Source organism: Pan troglodytes, chromosome 1, assembly GCF_028858775.2.
Source record: "Pan troglodytes isolate AG18354 chromosome 1, NHGRI_mPanTro3-v2.0_pri, whole genome shotgun sequence".
Lineage (NCBI taxonomy): Eukaryota > Metazoa > Chordata > Mammalia > Primates > Hominidae > Pan > Pan troglodytes.
This window is the reverse complement of record NC_072398.2, coordinates 146207351-146225060: the sequence shown is the minus strand read 5'-3', so window position 1 is coordinate 146225060 and position 17710 is coordinate 146207351. Positions and strand designations below refer to the sequence as shown.

Here is a 17710-nt window from a genome sequence, read left to right as displayed (position 1 = left end):
ACAGGTAGAGCAGGTCTGCAGGGCAGCTGAAGCTTGTGGTGCCTCCAGGACATCCAGGTGTACACGTGACAGCAGCTGGAAACAGAGATTGGGATCTCCTGAAAGGCTGAGGATGGAGAGGCTGCTTTGAGAGACGTTCACATGGAGGGGTTGGTTCAAGCTGCAGGAGTAAAATCACCTGGAAAGAACTTGGGGACCCAAAGGAGAAGGAACAAAGGGCATTTCAGAGATGGTCAGAAATGGGAGAGACTGGACAAGCAGCAGAGAAGGAACAGAAGGAGGAAGACACTATCAAAGGGAGCATGAAGCAAGCAGGCACATAACAGGAAGGTAAAGGTAGATCACTAAATCTGGCAACTAGGAAGACAATGGTGGCTTAATTAAACACAGTAGTATTAGAATAGTATAGGAAGAAGCTAGCTTACTACGGTTTGAAGTATTAAGAAAAGAAAATAAACAAGAGTAAAAAAATCAGCGGGGCACACTGGCTCGTGCCTATAATCCCAGTACTTTGGGAGACTGAGGCAGAAGGATCGCTTGAGCTCAGGAGTTTGAGACCAGCCTGGGCAACATAGGGAGACCCCATCTCTAAATAAGAAAAGAAAAGAAAAGAAAAAAAAAAAACCAAGAACAAAAGTCTGGTAATGAAGGGAGGGAGAGACAGAGCAGTAGTTAGAAGGGGAGTTAAGGTCAGGGCTTACATTTTTGAACGATCAAGCTCATAGGAAAGCAAGAATAAGGACAAGAGTAGGCTCGTGGATCCCCCAGCTCCTGGCTGGAAGGAATGAGCCCTAGTGAAAAGCTAGGATGGTAAGGATGTGACCTGTGCAGGTGGACTCAGATATGAAGGGAGGGAAATTAAGGGAGTTCATGCCAGATGAAGAAAGCAAAGATTGGGAGGTCAGCTGGGGAATGAGAAAGGGCAAAGCTCAAAGACCTTGGGGAAAGTGGCAAGGCTTGATTAAGTGTTGCTCTTGCCTGACCCTGCCTGTGAATTTTAGTTCCCATGATGGATCCCTCTTCCTGCTTCTTCTCTCTCTGCCTCCTGCCAGATTTCCATAAGCTCACACCCCACTGGCCTGCTTCTCTTCTCCTCCCCTGCAGCCCCGATGGGCCTTCTAGCTGCTGCTAACAAATGTGCCTTCCTACAACATCTACCATGATGGACCAGCTCCGCCTCTCTCTGGCATCTGAGCTACCTCCCATCCCCAGATCCTGGGGACTCTCCTATTGTCTCCTAAGTGATCTCTCCCTCTCCAACCCACCTCTCATCTTTCTAAAACCCTGCTTTGCATTTTGCAACTCCCACCTTCTCAACACTCAAGATCCTACATGGGCTCTTTCTTGCCAGATGAGGCAGTTCAGCTGTGGGCTGAAGACTGGCCACAGGCCTATTTAATTTGGCCTGCATGGTCTTTTAACAAAAAATGAAACTGATTGTCTTTACACAGGGCATGATCTGTCTAGTTAGCCACAAGCACCACCCCTCCCTATTTCCTTATATCCACTCCAGACCCAATTCATATACCCATGTTATCTGCCTAGTCTCTGTTAGATATTTGACAATGAAGTCCACAGGACCCTAGGATCCAAGGCCTTCCAGTCTCTGGCTCCCTTATGTCTCTCAAACCAGATTGTCATTACTATTCAAACTCCTTATTCCAGAAATCAGTCTGCCCAGTCTCCCCTTTCTACCCACGGCCCTGGCATGGCCTCCCTAGACATATGTATACCTGTCTCCCACCCTGCCTTTCCTCCTATCTGCAATGCCTTCCCCTTTCCTCTCCACCTGTTACACTGAAATCAGGCTTATATTCTACCTCCTCAAAGAGGCCTCCATGGACCATTCAAGCCCACAGCATTTTTTCAGCCTAGGCCCCCTCATTCAGCCCTTATGTATATTTCTTTGTGCCTTCAGTTATCTTTTTTGAGTACATTTCTCATTTCCTCAAATAAGCCTGGAAATAGGGTTCTCTATTAGTCACACACAGGAAAAGCCACACAGAACAGGTCTGCCTCCATGTCATCTATCTCTCATGTGACACGACCGTTGACTCATAAATCTTGGTCATTTCCTGACAACCATAAACCACTAGAGCAAGCACAGATTCACAGTGCCTTCAGGGTAGAGGCCATGTCTCATAGTTAGTACACTGCCTAAAACCTAGCAAGGCAGTCAATAAACGTTTATGATGAGAAAATATAAAATGCAGAAAAAAACATAAAGAATAAAATAGGTTCACCACTGAGCAGTAAATTCTCTGACTTGATGAAAACAACCCCTGTTGTGATTCACTGTCACTCAGGCATCCAAGGACAGGTATATTTTGCCAAGGCAAGAAGTTGGGACCCACTAGAAGAAGCAGGAACTAGAAGGTCCAGAGCTGCAGCCACAATGCTGCAGTAATTTACAAGGTGAACTTGGTCAAATCTCTCAACAGTATTGATTCTTTGAGGTAATGGGATCTTTCCACCACATGCTCTGCAGAGTTAACAACAATCTGGTGGTGAGGGAGAGCAGGTGGCTGGGCTGGAGGGACAACTGTCAGTGCAGGAGGGAAGATGACTCCTGCCAATAACTCTTGGTTCCCTTACCCCTTATCCCAGCTTCTGTGTTGATCCCTAGGTCCATGACAGGGCATAATTCCAGCAAACACCCTTTACTCCCAGTTCCCACCCAACATGTTTGCCATAGCTACACAATGAACATAGTAGTCCCCAGCTGAAATTTTCGAAGTACAATGTTAACATGGAATTTGATAAAATTCTACCATTGGCCAGCACACACCATACTATTCCAGATGTTGAATTAGCCCAGTGATATGACGCCTGAGTCACAGACGATGACCACATTTCTCCTTTGGCAGAAATCAAAGCCCTAAGAGAGGGTGTTCCTGAGTTCTGGAACATGAAACCTTCCAGGAGGCTGGGTGTTGGCAGGAGGGTTGGATGTAGTTGGGTACTGGAACCTCTCCCTAAACCTTCTTTTCAAAGAGGTCAAATTTGAGAAATGTTTCTCTACCTTGCACTCAGAAAATATTCAATAATTGTTTGTTTCAGCTTAAGAGGAAGGTTTCAGTTTTCTAAAAAGAAGAAAAGCCAGAAGTTCTGAAGAAGGGGGCATGAGAGGGGAATAAAAGAAGCTGAGTGCATTTGGTGTAATGGAACTGAAGGGCTCTGGACCAGAGGAAATGGAAGAAGTAAGAGGGCAGGGCAGTGGTTACATTGGAAACAAGAACACTGATTTGGGAAAAGCACTTCTAAACTGACTGCCAAGGGAGGTGTCTGAAACAGTGGCGTGGGGGGAAAAGAAAGAACCAAGAGCCAGACTTGAGGTAACAAATGGCTACATATGGCAGAGACAGAAGAAAGAAGACAGACTCCTGGAAATGTGGTGTTGGAAGAGGTGTCAAGATGGCATTTGAACAAGTGGGATGGAGTGCCATATGAGGGATTTTCTTTTTTAATTTGAAGCTGTCTTCCTTCCAGCATCAGACACTGAGGTCATCTCAGTCCCCACGTTCCCCGTCAGAACAGGAAGGGATGTGTCAAACAGCAGCGTAGGGGCAGCAACTGAGTGGCAACTGCATTTTTGCACCCACCGATTGACGGCCTGCCCTGAAAACAATGCCTCCCTCCCATAGGCCTCTGTAGCAATGCCATGAAGCACACAGGAAAATCATCTGTGACAAAGGTGCTCCTGGGACTAGCCATTTCAAGACAAAAGTACGAACACCCCTGGACTCAATGTACTGAGTACTGGTGCCTGGATGGCTTGACTCTGAAAAGAATCACTCTCCATCTGATATGACTCTCTGCACAGCAACAAGAGAGCCCCTGTGTGCCAACAATCTGTTCATTTCACTCAGCATTTCTTAAGGCAAAGCTTTAACTGTTTTCTTTTTTTCTATTTTAACAGATATTTGATTACTAAGGCATGCAGGCAGTAAACATTGAAAGCAGGCTTCTGTGTTGCAGAAGCAACTACAAGGCCACAGAAGCTGAAAACAAATGTTTCAGAATTCCTCACGAACTTAGGCACATGTACTTTTTTCTTTCTCTCTCTCTCTTTTTTAATGGAGTAAGGACAGTTCATTGATGAAGCTTACGAATAATACCAAAAGGCCTGTGTTTTGGTCCCAACTCTTTTCAGTCACAGGGCAAACTTTCCAATCCTAGCAAAGGTGATAATAGCAGCTGATGAACTAGCTACTCTCAAAGGATTTGTTAGCAAGAGGGGGACAGTTTCTTATGAGGACCATCCTATAATAGAGCTCTATACACAAGATGTTGGTGCTGTATCACAGGACTCTTGTCAAGCTAATGCTTTGTGGCCAGGGTCTCATTTATAATGTTTTATTCATAAATGTTGCAAAAGTGAAATGAATTATTAATGGAAAGATCATCTGTCAGAGACAGGAATCATTAACAGAATTTCGTAGGGGAGAGGGTGGTTTATAGGGACTAGCAATGTAAGCACAGAGCTTTTCAGTTCTGTGGTGACCATGTGTTCAGACTGTCCTGGGTCTCCAGTAACAGAGCTGGTACCATTTGCCATCTGTCAAGGCAGCCTCTGCAAAGCACACCCGGTCAGCTTCCTCTTGGCTACTTGTCCATTTTATAAAATCTGCCTCATGATGGCACCAACAGTAGGCTTCTAGTCCCTGTGTCCAGGTTACTTGGTGATAGAACTGGACATAAAAGGGCATTCTGCTTGAATACAGGGCATGGCTCTTTAGAATCAAACTAAGGTCTAAGAGTAGCTAATATTTACTTAATACTTACTATGTACCAAACATTATGCTAGGTGCTTTATGTGTATTAACTCATTGAATCCTCAAAACCTCACCATGCCAAAGATACTATTATCCCTTTCTTACAGATGAAAAAAACTAAGGCACAGACAGGTGAGATGAATTGCTCAAGGTCACACAACTTGGAATTGACAAAGCTAGGATTTAAATCCAGTTCCCCCCGCCGACTCCAAAGCCCCTATTCTTACCAATGATTTTAATAAGCATAAAGTTTGAAGAGTATAGAGCTGTCATTTTCCAGGAGATGTTTTCATAGCTGTCACTAGCATGCTGCAAAACATTTGGATCAAGGGCGAGCTAAATGTTGAAAGAGCATGTGACTTTACAGAAATGAACTTTATAGAAACCAAGAGAGATACAAGTTATAAACCTCATGACTTGGGTCCAATCATTCCAGCCCCCTCACTTCCAAGAGACTATTAACTGACTCTGAAAAGTAGAGTATGGAGCCAGTCTCCTGGGGTTGGAATCTCAGCTCTGCTACTAACCTTGAGCAAGACATTGAACCTTTTCGGGCCTCGGTTTCCTCATCTGGTAATAACAGAACTTCCCTCAAGGGTTGTCATGAATGCTAAATGAAATAAAACATATAAGTTACTCAGAACCATGTATACCCCACAATGAATATTAACTATTAATAATTTTATCAATACGGGTGTGTGGGCAAGAGGCTAAGTCCACTCGAATCTCCTTGTCTTAAAAACAGATCTGCATAGAGTTGTTATGAGGGTTAAGTGAAATAAAATCCTAAAAGCCTGGAACACGCTGACCTCATCATAAGAAGCATTCAAAAAATGCTCATTTCTTTTCTCCTTCCCAAGATAATACTATCACTTAACCTTCAGAGACCTCAGCTTCTCATATTATAAAATTATAAGATAAAACAAGGGCCGGGCATGGTGGTTCATGCCTGCAATCCCAGCACTTTGGGAGGCCGAGATGGGCAGATCACTTGAGGCCAGGAGTTTCAGACCAGCCTGGGCAACATGGCGAAACTCTATCTCTACTAAAAACATAAGAAAAGTAGCTGGGCATGGTGCCACATGCCTATAATCCCAACTATTCAGGAGGCTGAGGCACAAGAATCACTTGAACCCAGGAGGTGGAGGTTGCAGTGAGCGGAGATCACACCACTGAAACTCCAGCCTTGGGCGACAGGGCGAGACTGTCTCAAAAAAAAAAAAAAAAAAAAAACAACTAAAAAACACGATTCTTACCTATTTCCCTCCCTTGTCTACCTGACAGGCATGTCTCAGCCAGAGCCCATCTAAGGCCAAGATGGAAGTGAGGAAACCTGGGTTCTGCTTTTAGCTCCAGCATTTGAAAAGCCACTTACCTTCCCCTCAGCCTCAATTTCCTCATTTATTCATTGTAGTACACCTCAACAAGTGTGTGCCAGATAGGGTGCTAGCTGAGAATACTAGCTGTTAGATATGTAGAGACAGATAAATAAGGTACAGTCCCTGACTTCAAAGGGTGTATACTCTAGTGCAAAATAAAGGCATGTAAACAATTAAGTACGTTGATTGTTGTATGGACAAGACTGACAGGCAGCCCAAGGGAGGCAGTAATCAGATTTACTCCAGTAGGGCAAAGGAAGATTCAAAGAAGATAGACCTTTGAGTTAGGTCTTACAAGGTGAATGGGAGTTTCCCAGGCAGAACTAGGGGAAAGGTATCCCAACATCTGCAAAGGCTTAAAGAGTCAAAATGGGGGAAGCGCAAATAATTCATTATAGCTTGAGTATAGGATACATCTAGGGGAGTTGCAGGAAAATTGGATAATAATACCTTAACTACTTGCTTGGCAGGATTTCCATAAGACCAAAGAGAACAGTGTATTAAAACTGAAAAAGACACAGTACTGCAGAAACATCATGTGTGATTATTATTAGTACTCTGGCAAGGCTCTTTATGGTACTTAATTTTCACCCATTTCCTCCTAGCATGAGAACTTGAGCTATCGTTTCTTTGCTTACTGCTACTTTGCCTTCTTCCTCTCTCCCCTAAGAGACAAAAGAGGATGATTTAGCATCAATCTAAGTGGAGAGGAGGGAGGAAGAAGTGAGAAGAAAACCAACCAGCTCCCTGTTTTAATTACCACAAGCCCTAAGTCCCTTAACAACGATAATGTTTCATATTTTAAAAGAGTTCAGTGCTTTCTGGCAGAAAAATAAACCTTGACCCTCAAGATCATGGTTTTTCAAACGTTCTTGACGATAACTCATGATAGGAAATACATTTTATATCACAACCCAGCACACACACAGGCACGCAAAGAAAGGTTATAAAACAATACTGATACCTGTTAAATGCAACACACTCTGACATTTTCTCTTCTTTTTATGTCATTTTAAAAAGTGTTGCTTACAATCTCATCAGTGCATCAAAACTTACAGTTTGAAAAACATCACTAAAAGACAGGAGGGTTCATGGAAGACTTCAAAAGAATGGTTTGCAAGTCCCTTCCCTCTTTCTTTTCTCTTGTATTTTAAGACACTGCAAAATAGAGCAAAGTCCAGCCCATTTTCTGGGAAATAACAAAACATTTCTGTGTGCACAGTTCACATGGTGTGTTGTTTGACAATAAATTAGACGTTTCCATGTGGGGTTTCTTGTGTGTTTGGTTGCTGTAGCTGATTAGGCTTGTTGACAAGTAAGATTTCAAAACCCTTTCTTAGGCAGGGCCTTGGTGCTCTTTGGAAAGCAGGATCATATGTCTCCGATGTCTTTTCAATGAGAACATTCAATAAGCAACTTTTTTCACATAAAGGGCCCCATCACACATTCTAACCCAGAAGTGAGCAAGCATTTTGCCTCAGGGCTGCTGAAACGGGAACATGATGCCTTGATGCCTTTCCAATCATGCACACACAGATTGAAAACTCACATCACCATCATCACTACCACCACTACCCTCAAGGAAAGAGTCTGAATCCCCATGCTGTTAGCTTTTGTGTTCAACCAAAATCCCAAAGCTGGAAAGGAACACAAAGGTCATCTGGTCTACTCTCCTTCCAAAGAGGATAGCCAACTAAACTTTGCTGGTTCACAGGTGAGCTATTTTTCCACCGCACCACAGCAAGTATTTGTACTCTGTGGGGCCTTCCTCATGGTAATGCACAAGCTTTAAATGTTTCTATCATCACACTTCTGAGTATGCCATTTCTCCCTCTTAGAATGTGTCTTCCTCCAGCCCATGCAAATCCCACCTATCCTTCCAGATTGCATCCCAGCCCATTAGGAAGCCGTCTCCACACTCAACAGCCCCTGTCCATCCTTTCTTCTTCTGAAATAAGATTAAGCTCACTGAATTCATGCAACCATGTACCTCTTAGATACTGTTTAATAGACAGTTAATATGTACTTAGAGACTGACTTTCTAATATGTAAAAGAAGAGGGTTCGTAAGAAACTTTAGGATTTAATTTTTTTTTTTTTTTTTTTTTTTTTGATACGGAGTCTCACTGTCACCCAGGCTGGAGTGCAGGGGCGCCATCTTGGCTCACTGCAACCTCCACCTCCTGGGCTCAACCAATTCTCCTGCCTCAGCCTCCTGAGTAGCTGGAATTACAGGTGCCTACCATCAAACCCAGCTAATTTTTGTATTTTTAGTAGAGACGGGGTTTCACCATGTTGGCCAGGATGGTCTCAAACTCCTGACCTCAAGTGATCCGCCCGCCTCGGCCTCCCAAAGTGCTAGAATTATAGGCGTGAGCCACCACACCTGGATGAATTTAATCTTAAATGAATCTTTCCTACAAAATATGTATCAAGGAGTAAATGGAAATGTTTAGCATTTTATCATAAAGACATTTAAATCCTGCAATTATTAAAAACATGAGTATTAAGCTATTCATCTCCACATAATCAGAACCAGTGATTAGATGATGGTTAATGCCAGCACTGTTGATTTTTCTAATATACTATCATTTGGGAGATGCTTGTTTCAGGCAATTGAATTCTTACATGTAGTATGTAGGGAACTGGGGGCTTTCTCCCTAGGAAGATACTGTGGTAGGTGCTGCTGTCAAGGAAAGAGGCTCTGTGCTTGGATCCACAGAACTGTTTGGTGCTGCCCCACAAGGTTCATATTCTCTCTCTCAATCTCTCTCTCCCTCTCTCTCTCTCCACTCTTCCTTTTCATTCCCACCTTTGGTTACTAACTGTCATAAAGGATAATTGAACTTTGTAACTTGTAAAGAACTTAAAGATCTTCTATGCCACCTGATGAGGGAATCTAACCAAGAAAAGATGAGCTGATGTGCTGCAGATCACCCTTGTAGAAAATGAAAGAATTGGGGGTAAAACCCAAATCTTTCTGTTATCTAGAGAAATCAGGAGCTGGAAGTCTTCAGCCTTACACCACCTAGCTCTTGAGTTTCATTTCCCTCGTCCCTGAGCTTCCTGTCTTCCACAAGGTTCCTCTGTCTTACCATTAAGGAACTTCTGAGGTCCCTGACACCAAACTGTCTTCCTTCCATTAACCAATTCCCCAATGTTGCCTTATCTCAATTGCATGACTTCTCTTATCCTACTTGGAAATTTAATTGTTCATTCTGGTTTTTCTCTTAGTCAATACCACACCTGCCAAAACCTCCCAGCTCCTTTCTTTTAACCCCTTCCGTAACTGTTGCAGACAAAATTACATACAAAACTGAAGTTTGTGACCATGACTATCTCACAAAGGGTCCTGTTCTCTCCACCTAGGATTTTGGAATCCTTGTCTCTATCATGCTGTATACTATATTATAATATGATGAGAAAAGAAAGTTTTCTTTTTAAGCAGGTGGGTAATTTCTCAAGACACATAGCCAAGCAAATGATTATGCCTACAAGTTAAGCAGGGACAGCAGCACAGTTCATTGACACTATCTGTAAATACCAAAGTTCATTCTTTATCAAAAACATCAATATCTTCTCCAGCTCGAGGGGAAATGCCGATTAATGAGAACCCTCTTTTTCTTGTTCTTGTCCATTTTCTTATCAATGTGTCAACGGTGTCAAAGCAGAAGACAGGACAAAAAGATGAGCGTAAAAAGTCCAGATAAATCACAAGTAGCCACAGAGTATGGTGGTAAATATGTGAACTCTAGAGGCCAGCTGCACAGTGAGTCTTGGTTAACAGCTGAGTGACTGGACACACTGCTTAAACTCTCAGTTTCTCCATCTGGTAAATGGGTATAATAGTAGCACCTATCTCACAGGGTTTCCATGAGAATTAAATAAGTTAATGTTTGTAAAAACACTTAGGACAATGCTTGGCACATATTAAGCACTATATAAATATTTGTTAAATAAATCCTCGGTTTGAAATTATTTTAACAATCACACTCTGTGTCTGCTGACCCCCAAATCTTACTAGCAGTTTCAGGACCTAGAGGCATTGTGAGGGTTTCTATACCACACCACACATACTGTATCCTCCACTATGAACTGCTACCTGATAATTCATTTTATAATTCCTTCTCATAAGGAGTAGACAGAAATGTACTCCTGAATCTCTCTCAGCAACAGTCCCCATTGCTGCAGCCACACACACAGTGAGAAACGGCCTCTCTGCCTTACAAGACAAGGTCTGTGAAACCACAAAAGTTCTTGTCTGCCCACACATTACAAATTCTACCTGTAACCCAGAATTAGAACTGGGGAGGTGGGGCAATAGGCCACCTACTTCAGAGAAAATAAAACAAAGGGAAAATTCTACGAAACCACATGTCTTCTTGGTACAGGGCTCACAACCTTTCTCTCCTCCCTTTTTTTTTTTTGGTTTTGTTTTTGTTTCTTAAGACAGGCTCTTGCTCTGTTGTTCAGGCTGGAGTGCAGTGGTGTGATCACAGCTCACTCAACCTCAACCTCCCGGGTTCAAGCGGTTCTCCCACCTCAGCCACCCAAGTAGCTGGGACTACAGGTATGCACCACCTTGGCCAGCTAATTTTAGTATTTTTCATAGAGATGGGGTTTCACCATGTTGCCCAGGCTCTTCCTTTCTTTCTTAATTTTACTCCAATCAGGCTCTTGGCTATACCAAATGTGATGATCTCAAGATCAGCACAAGTCCACCACTTTGGTAAGGCCAGAAACACCTGGTCTTACACCACCTCTCAGGGGTACCAACACCTCTAATGCTTCCTCTCCTCGATTGCCTTCTTCTCTTTCTTCTAGTTTCCCAGAGTCTCCTGGGTTTTCTATCCCTTCTAGGGCTCCTTTGCTGGCTGCCCCTTACCTCCTGACCTCCTTACACTGGAGGGCCTGCCCTACGGCTCCATCCTTGGTCCTCCTCTCCTTCATATCCACATTCACGTTCATGGTGAGCTCACGCAGTCCTGTGATTTAAAATACCAGTTTCCCCCCAGGGCTCTCAAATGTACATCTCCAGCCCAGACCTAAATCTTGAATTCCTGAGTCATACATCCAACTGTCCACTCAATAAAATTGCCACACCCCTTGGATGTCTAATAGGTTCCTAAATTTAGCTTGTCCAAAACCAAACTCCTGATCTTCCCCCAAAACCTCCTCCTCTTCAGTCTTCCTCATCTTGGTTAATGACATTCCCCACCTTCTCCTCCACCTCTCATCTTCCCCTCTACCTTACCCATCAGTAAATCCTTTAAAAAATATCTGGAATCTGGCCAGGTGCAGTGGCTCACACCTGTAATCCCAGTACTGTGGGAGGCTGAGGCAGGCGGATGGCTTCAGCTCAGGAGTTCGAGAGTAGCCTGGGCAACATGGTGAAACCCTGTCTCTAAAAAAATTACAAAAATTAGCCGGGCCTGGTGGCACAGGCCTGTAACCCCAGCTACTTGGGAGGCTGAGGTAGAAGGATCACTTGAGGCCAGGAGGTGGAGGTTGCAGTGAGCTGAGATTGCACCACTGCACTATAGCCTAGATGACAGAGCCAGGTCCTGTCTCAAATAAAAAAAACAAAAAACAAAAAAACAGAATCTGACCATCACCTTCAACTACCATCTGGCCATGGTGATCTCTCCCGAGTACTGAAATACTCTATTAACCCATTTATGCCAGGGGTTGCAAATTTCTTTTGTGAAAAATCAGAACTTGTCAATGACCTTGAGCAGTAGGATATAAATAACTCCCACAAGCTTAGCATTCCAATAATGTAACACTAGGCATAAATAGGTTAAACAATTTTCCTGTTTTTGCTATTGCCTCATTACAGCAGTGTCTTAAAACAGTAGCCAGAGAGATACCATTAAAATATAAGTCAGGTCATGTCACTCCCCTGTTTAAAACCTTCCCATAGCTTCTCATCTCACTTGAGACTGGCCCAGCCAACATGGAGAAACCCCATCTCTACTAAAAATACAAAAATTAGCTGGGCATGGTGGTGCGCTGCCTGTAATCCCAGCAACTTGGGAGGCTGAGGCAGGAGAATCGCTTGAATTCGGGAGGTGGAGGTTGCAGTGAGCTGAGACGGCGCCACTGCACTCCAGCCTGGGTGACAGAGTGAGTGAGGCTCTGGCAAAAAAAGAAAAAAAAATGAAAAGCTGAAGTCCTTATAACCGCATGACCCTACATTATCTGAGTAGCCCATCCCCTACCCCACCAGCTCCCTGACCTCATCTTCTCCTACTCCCTCTGCTCGATCCATGCAGCCATAGTGGCTTCCTGGCTGGTCAGGGCTCCTGTGCTTACCACTTCTCCCACCTGGAACACCCTTCCCCAGACACCAGTATGGTTCACTCCCTGACTGCCTTCACACCTCTGCTCAAAAGTCATCTTCCAGGCATCCCTCACAACACTTTTTTAAAGTGCAAACGATACCTGCTTAGCTTAGCACTCTCCAGCTCCCTTCCCTGCTTTATTTTTCCTTCCTTCCCTGATTCATTTTTCCACAGGAGACTCATCTTATTTCACTTAATTTGTTTACCCCCATTAGAATACTTATTTTATCTTTCCTTATTAGAGTGTAAGCTCCAGGTGGGTGGCGATTTATGTCCGTTCTTGTCCACTGCTGCATTCTTACTGCCTAGTAAGTGCCTGGTACACCACAGATGCTCCGTAAAGATTTGCTGAATGAATGGGAATGATGGCTTGCTTGGGTCCTCTTACCTACCTAAGACAGTCATCACCGTCTTCATTAGCTTCATGGGTGTCCTCCGGCGGCTGATGGACCCACTTGTATGCGGAGACAAGACGTTGGTTTTCCTCTTCACGTACACGTAGATCCGCAGGTACACCACAACCATGATGAAGAAGGCCATGAGGTTGGACACTGTCCAGAAAACAAGGTAACTCCTGCTGTAAATGGGGGCCAGGGAAGAGCAGGCAGAGATGTTGCAGAGGCAATTCCAGCCCAGTGTGGGGACCGCCCCCATAAAAATGGCAATGGCCCAGACAAGCAAAATGAGCAGTGTCACCCTCTTTTTGGTCAGGTTGCTATGGACCCGCATCCTCATGATTGACATGTGCCTCTCCACGGCAATAACCAGCAAGTTGGTGAGGGAAGCAGTCAAGCTACTGTCCAGAAGCCCCTGACGGAGAAACCAGCGGTTGACAGTCAAAGTTTTTGAAACTGGGCCTGTGTTAAACATCAGGAATACATAGGCAATTCCAGCGAAGAAATCGGCAGCAGCTAAATTAGCCAACAGGTAGTAGAAGGGGAAATGAAATTTTCTGTTTTTGATCACTGCCGCGATGACCAGAGAATTAGAAAAAAAAATAAACAGGCAGAAAAACGTCCCAACACACAAAACAATCACAAGCTTTGTTCCTGTCCAGTCATCGACAGTATCAGTGTTGCTCCTATTATAAAAAAAGTCCATGTGCTTGTCATAGTGACACTCATTCATTGTGGAGAAGAAGTGAACATCCTAGAAAGAAATTTAAAGAAGAAACAAATATCATTTGTAAAATCAGTCACTAAGCCATCAATTGCTGTTTCTAAGCCCATTCTGGCTAACTCCCATCAAGGGAGTTGAAGACCTGAAGTGTCAGGTCTCAGTGCAAATGTCCTTTGCTCCAGGACATAGCCCCTGACCTCCTACCACAGCATTTAGCGCACATTTTAATTGTTTGTTTCCCAGGCTAGGCCGCTCAGGTTAGGAGGGCGTATCTCTATTTTGTTCACCATTACAACCCTAGGATTCAGTTGCTCTGTCTGCCTCATGGCGGGTAATTATTGGTAGGTTGGCTGGCTGGCTGAATGAATGAATGAATTCTCATGGAGGCATCAACAGGGCAAATGTGCTGAGCCCTGCAATATCCACTCTGCACTGGTAACAATGACAACACATTATGTTAATGCCTCCTCCTGGCTCCCAGTTCATTAGTTATTTATGGATATGTTCATTAATCAACGGCAGGTTGGTAATTTCAGGTACATTCTTCCCAAGATAATAGGAGTTGAATTACCATTCACATAACCAAATAGATTCCCCAAGAGACCAGTTTTCTATGACTTCTGATTCCACTCCTGATCCTCCTTTTGCCATCTTTTGGTTTCAACAAACAACTCTGATATTCACATATTAGGTATATGATGCAGGGATGGAGACTTTGGTCCCAATATCTCCCTTCCTTACCTTTTGTTCACTTCTTCCTTATAGTCTCCTAACCCAAACTGTACCAATGTGAACCTGCTCACTGGATTTTCCAGCATTCCTCAACACGGCAGGTGGAGGAGGATCGGGCTTCCATAGGCAAGACTGAGATTTGGAATTGGGGCAGATCTCCAACTCAATGTGGATGTAAGAACATATCTATTAAGTGAGGGCATGTTCTTCGGACACTTGTCTGAAAGAAGACCCCAAACTGGGATATCAGGCAGACAGGGAAGACACTAATCCTCTCAGTAAAAGATCTCTTGAATCCCAAAAGCGAGGCATCTTGGCCAAGGAAGGGCTGGGCAGAAGCCCCACGGATGCCCATCTGTCTACACGTGGTGGGGAAAACCAAGTGTTCTGCCTCACAGCGGTCTGGCCACAGCCATGAACGGTCCTACGGAAGAAGATTGGGCTTAGGGTCAGGGTTCTAGCTTCTTGGAAGAATGACCATCTGCTCCCTCACTGAGAATGAGGCTGCAGCTTATTCCCTGGAGAACCAGAGATTCAGTCGGCAGAGGGACTGAGCAGCCCTCTGGGAGCTGTGACAGTAAAAGCTCAGTAGAAGCCCCCAGATTTTAAAGTTCCTGAAAATTCTGAAATCTAATACCACAACCAGAATCAAGAAGACCAGATAACAATATTAAGTAGTACAAAATAGAAATGTATCTCAGTCTTCTTTTTAATTTATATTTTAATGGTATAATGATACTTTTACATGAATTAGATATTGCTTTTTGGCCATAGCAAATGGGAGGTAAATATCATTTTATATGCTTAAAAAAAACTGGGAGTAGTCTCAAGAGACAAATGGTTCCAGTATCTTTCAATTACAAGAAAGGAAGACTCAATTTTCATAATGACAAAATAAAAATTACTCTCTTTGGCAGACAGTCACCAATATTTAACTGTAAATATCAAATAAATTCATGATAATATCATATATTTACACTATATCATAATTTCCCCAAATTAAAAATACAGATAGTATAATTTTAATAGCTTCACAATATTCTATTATATGAATAGGCCACACCTTACTTAACCAATCCTAAATACTGGACATTAGGGTTGCTTCCTGTATTTCACTTTTATAAGCAAGGCTGCATTCTTGTTCATTAATCTTTATATATCTAGCCAATTGTTTCTTTAGGAATAACCCATAGATTTCAAATTGAAGTAAAGGATATAAATCTATTTAAGGGTTTCTGATACATCTTGTGAAACTGCACTTAAGAGAGATAGTATTTTTTTTTTTTTCCAAGATGGAGTCTTGCTCTGTCGCCCAGGCTGGAGTGCAGTGGTGCAATCTTGGCTCACTGCAACCTCTGCCTCCTGGGTTCAAGTGATTCTCCTGTCTCAGCCTCCTGAGTAGCTGGGACCACAGGCTCATGCCAGCATGCCCGGCTAATTTTTGTGTTTTTAGTAGAGACGGGGTTTCACCATGTTGGCCAGGTTGGTCTCGAACTCCTGATCTCAGGTGATCCGCCCACCTTGGCCTCCCAAAGTGCTGAGATTACAAGCATGAGCCATCACACCCAGCCTGAGAGATCATATTTTTAATTCTACCAGCAGCATATGACAGTTAAATACAAGGTGCTAATCTAGTGATACTCAATTTAAATATTTAAAGAGAAATACAGCTTTCAACCATGTTGAAAGTATACAAAAATTCAAGACAAACAATCCAAGAATCACTTGCTAATGTTTGTGCGCCTCCAAAATTCATGTTGACACCTAACCCTAACTGCAGTGATATTAATAGGTGGGGACTTTGGGAAGTGAATGGGATTAGTGCCCTTATTGAAGAGGCCTGAGAGAACTCGTGAGACCCTTTTTGCCACACTGCCATTCAAGGACACAGCATTTGCCCCCTTCTGGAAGCAGAGACCAGGCCCTCACCAGACACCAAATCTACTGATGCTTTGATCTTGGACCTCCTAGCTTCCAGAATAGTGAGCAATAAATTTCTGTTATTTATTAATTACCTAAAGTATTTTTATTATTGCAATAGGAATAGACTAAGACACCACATGGGAAATTTTAATAATACAATTATTATGTGTCTTTTCTAATTAAAAATAATGTATATATTTTACTTTGTTACATGCTCTATATATCTAAGAGAAACATTTCTAATTTAAAAGTTATATTATCTTTGACTAATTTATTAGAAATATAAAGATGAATATGTCACAAAGACATTGGAATTAAGACACTACAAAAATACTGCTCAAATTTTCCTAATTTTATTTTGAAGGATCTTAACATTTTAGTTTTATTTCTTACATGTGGTCGAATTTTTAATTATATCAAGCACTAAAACCTCAATGATTTTTACTTCAAAAATCTTCAAATTCAACTGTCCCTTGTCAAAACCAAAACAGTTTAAGACATGTTTTTAGCAAAAATTGCCCTGAGACTGCAAAGCAATTTTGTCTTACAAAGTTGAGACATCACAGAAAAAGTATGATTAGCCAGAACTCCCACTAAGCAGCACTGTACCCTGGCTCCAGATCCTACTTTTGAGAGAAACAGGCAATGAGAGAAAAAAAACTTCGCATAGGAAATTGGTGAAAAAGATTGCACAGGATGGAATACTATACAGTCCATAAAAAACATACTCACTATGAAGTTGCGGTAATACAAGAAAAAGCCCATGTCATTGCTTTAATATACAATACACATAACAAAAATTTATTTGTGTTGACTATATAGAAAAAGATAATGAAAAAAATCTCGAAATGTAAATAGTTAAGAATGGTGGAACTGTGAGTCATTTTTAAAAAATTCTTTCTAATTTTTTCCATCTACCACATTTTCTGTAATAAGTAAATCAAGACTTTTAATTAGAAGCATATATTCTATTTAATGTATTCTATCTTCTACAATTATGGCTTTGAAAAATCAAAATTAATGTTCAAAGGAAAAGCCTCAAAGATTTGCATATGTTCAGTTTATTCTTACAAGCACAGCACACTTTAGGGTTTTTCAGTGACAACAAAAATAAAATAGTTTTCTACTTAATCTTAACATAACCAAAACTTGACTTGCTAAACCCTGACCACACAAGGATGTAGCTTTCACCAATTCTCCTATAAAACATTTCCTAATGCCATCACCACAGATCTCCCCAGTACACGTTATCTACAGATTATCATATTGTCTTAGCTAGAAATTACCAAAAATTTTTAGCAAGCTTATAACAAATGACTGATTTATTATTATCTCTTGGCCTCCCTTAACCCTTAAAATATGATTCTGTGATTTTCAACAAATTAATCAGTTACTTCAGTCCTAGTCTAAATGTCCCCTCCACAAAGATACTTTTCTGA

General features: G+C 42.3%; 1 protein-coding gene across 1 annotated transcript in view; it reads right to left on the bottom strand.

Moving 5' to 3' along the window:
* The window catches only part of LPAR3 (lysophosphatidic acid receptor 3), an 81575-nt gene that overhangs the window by 40886 nt on the left and 22979 nt on the right, over positions 1–17710 (bottom strand). Inside the window, exon 2 of the mRNA XM_001139887.7 lies at positions 12890–13646. Coding sequence (XP_001139887.1) covers positions 12890–13625 — 736 coding nt within the window. The 5' untranslated portion in view covers positions 13626–13646. The remainder of the gene's footprint in view (positions 1–12889; positions 13647–17710) is intronic.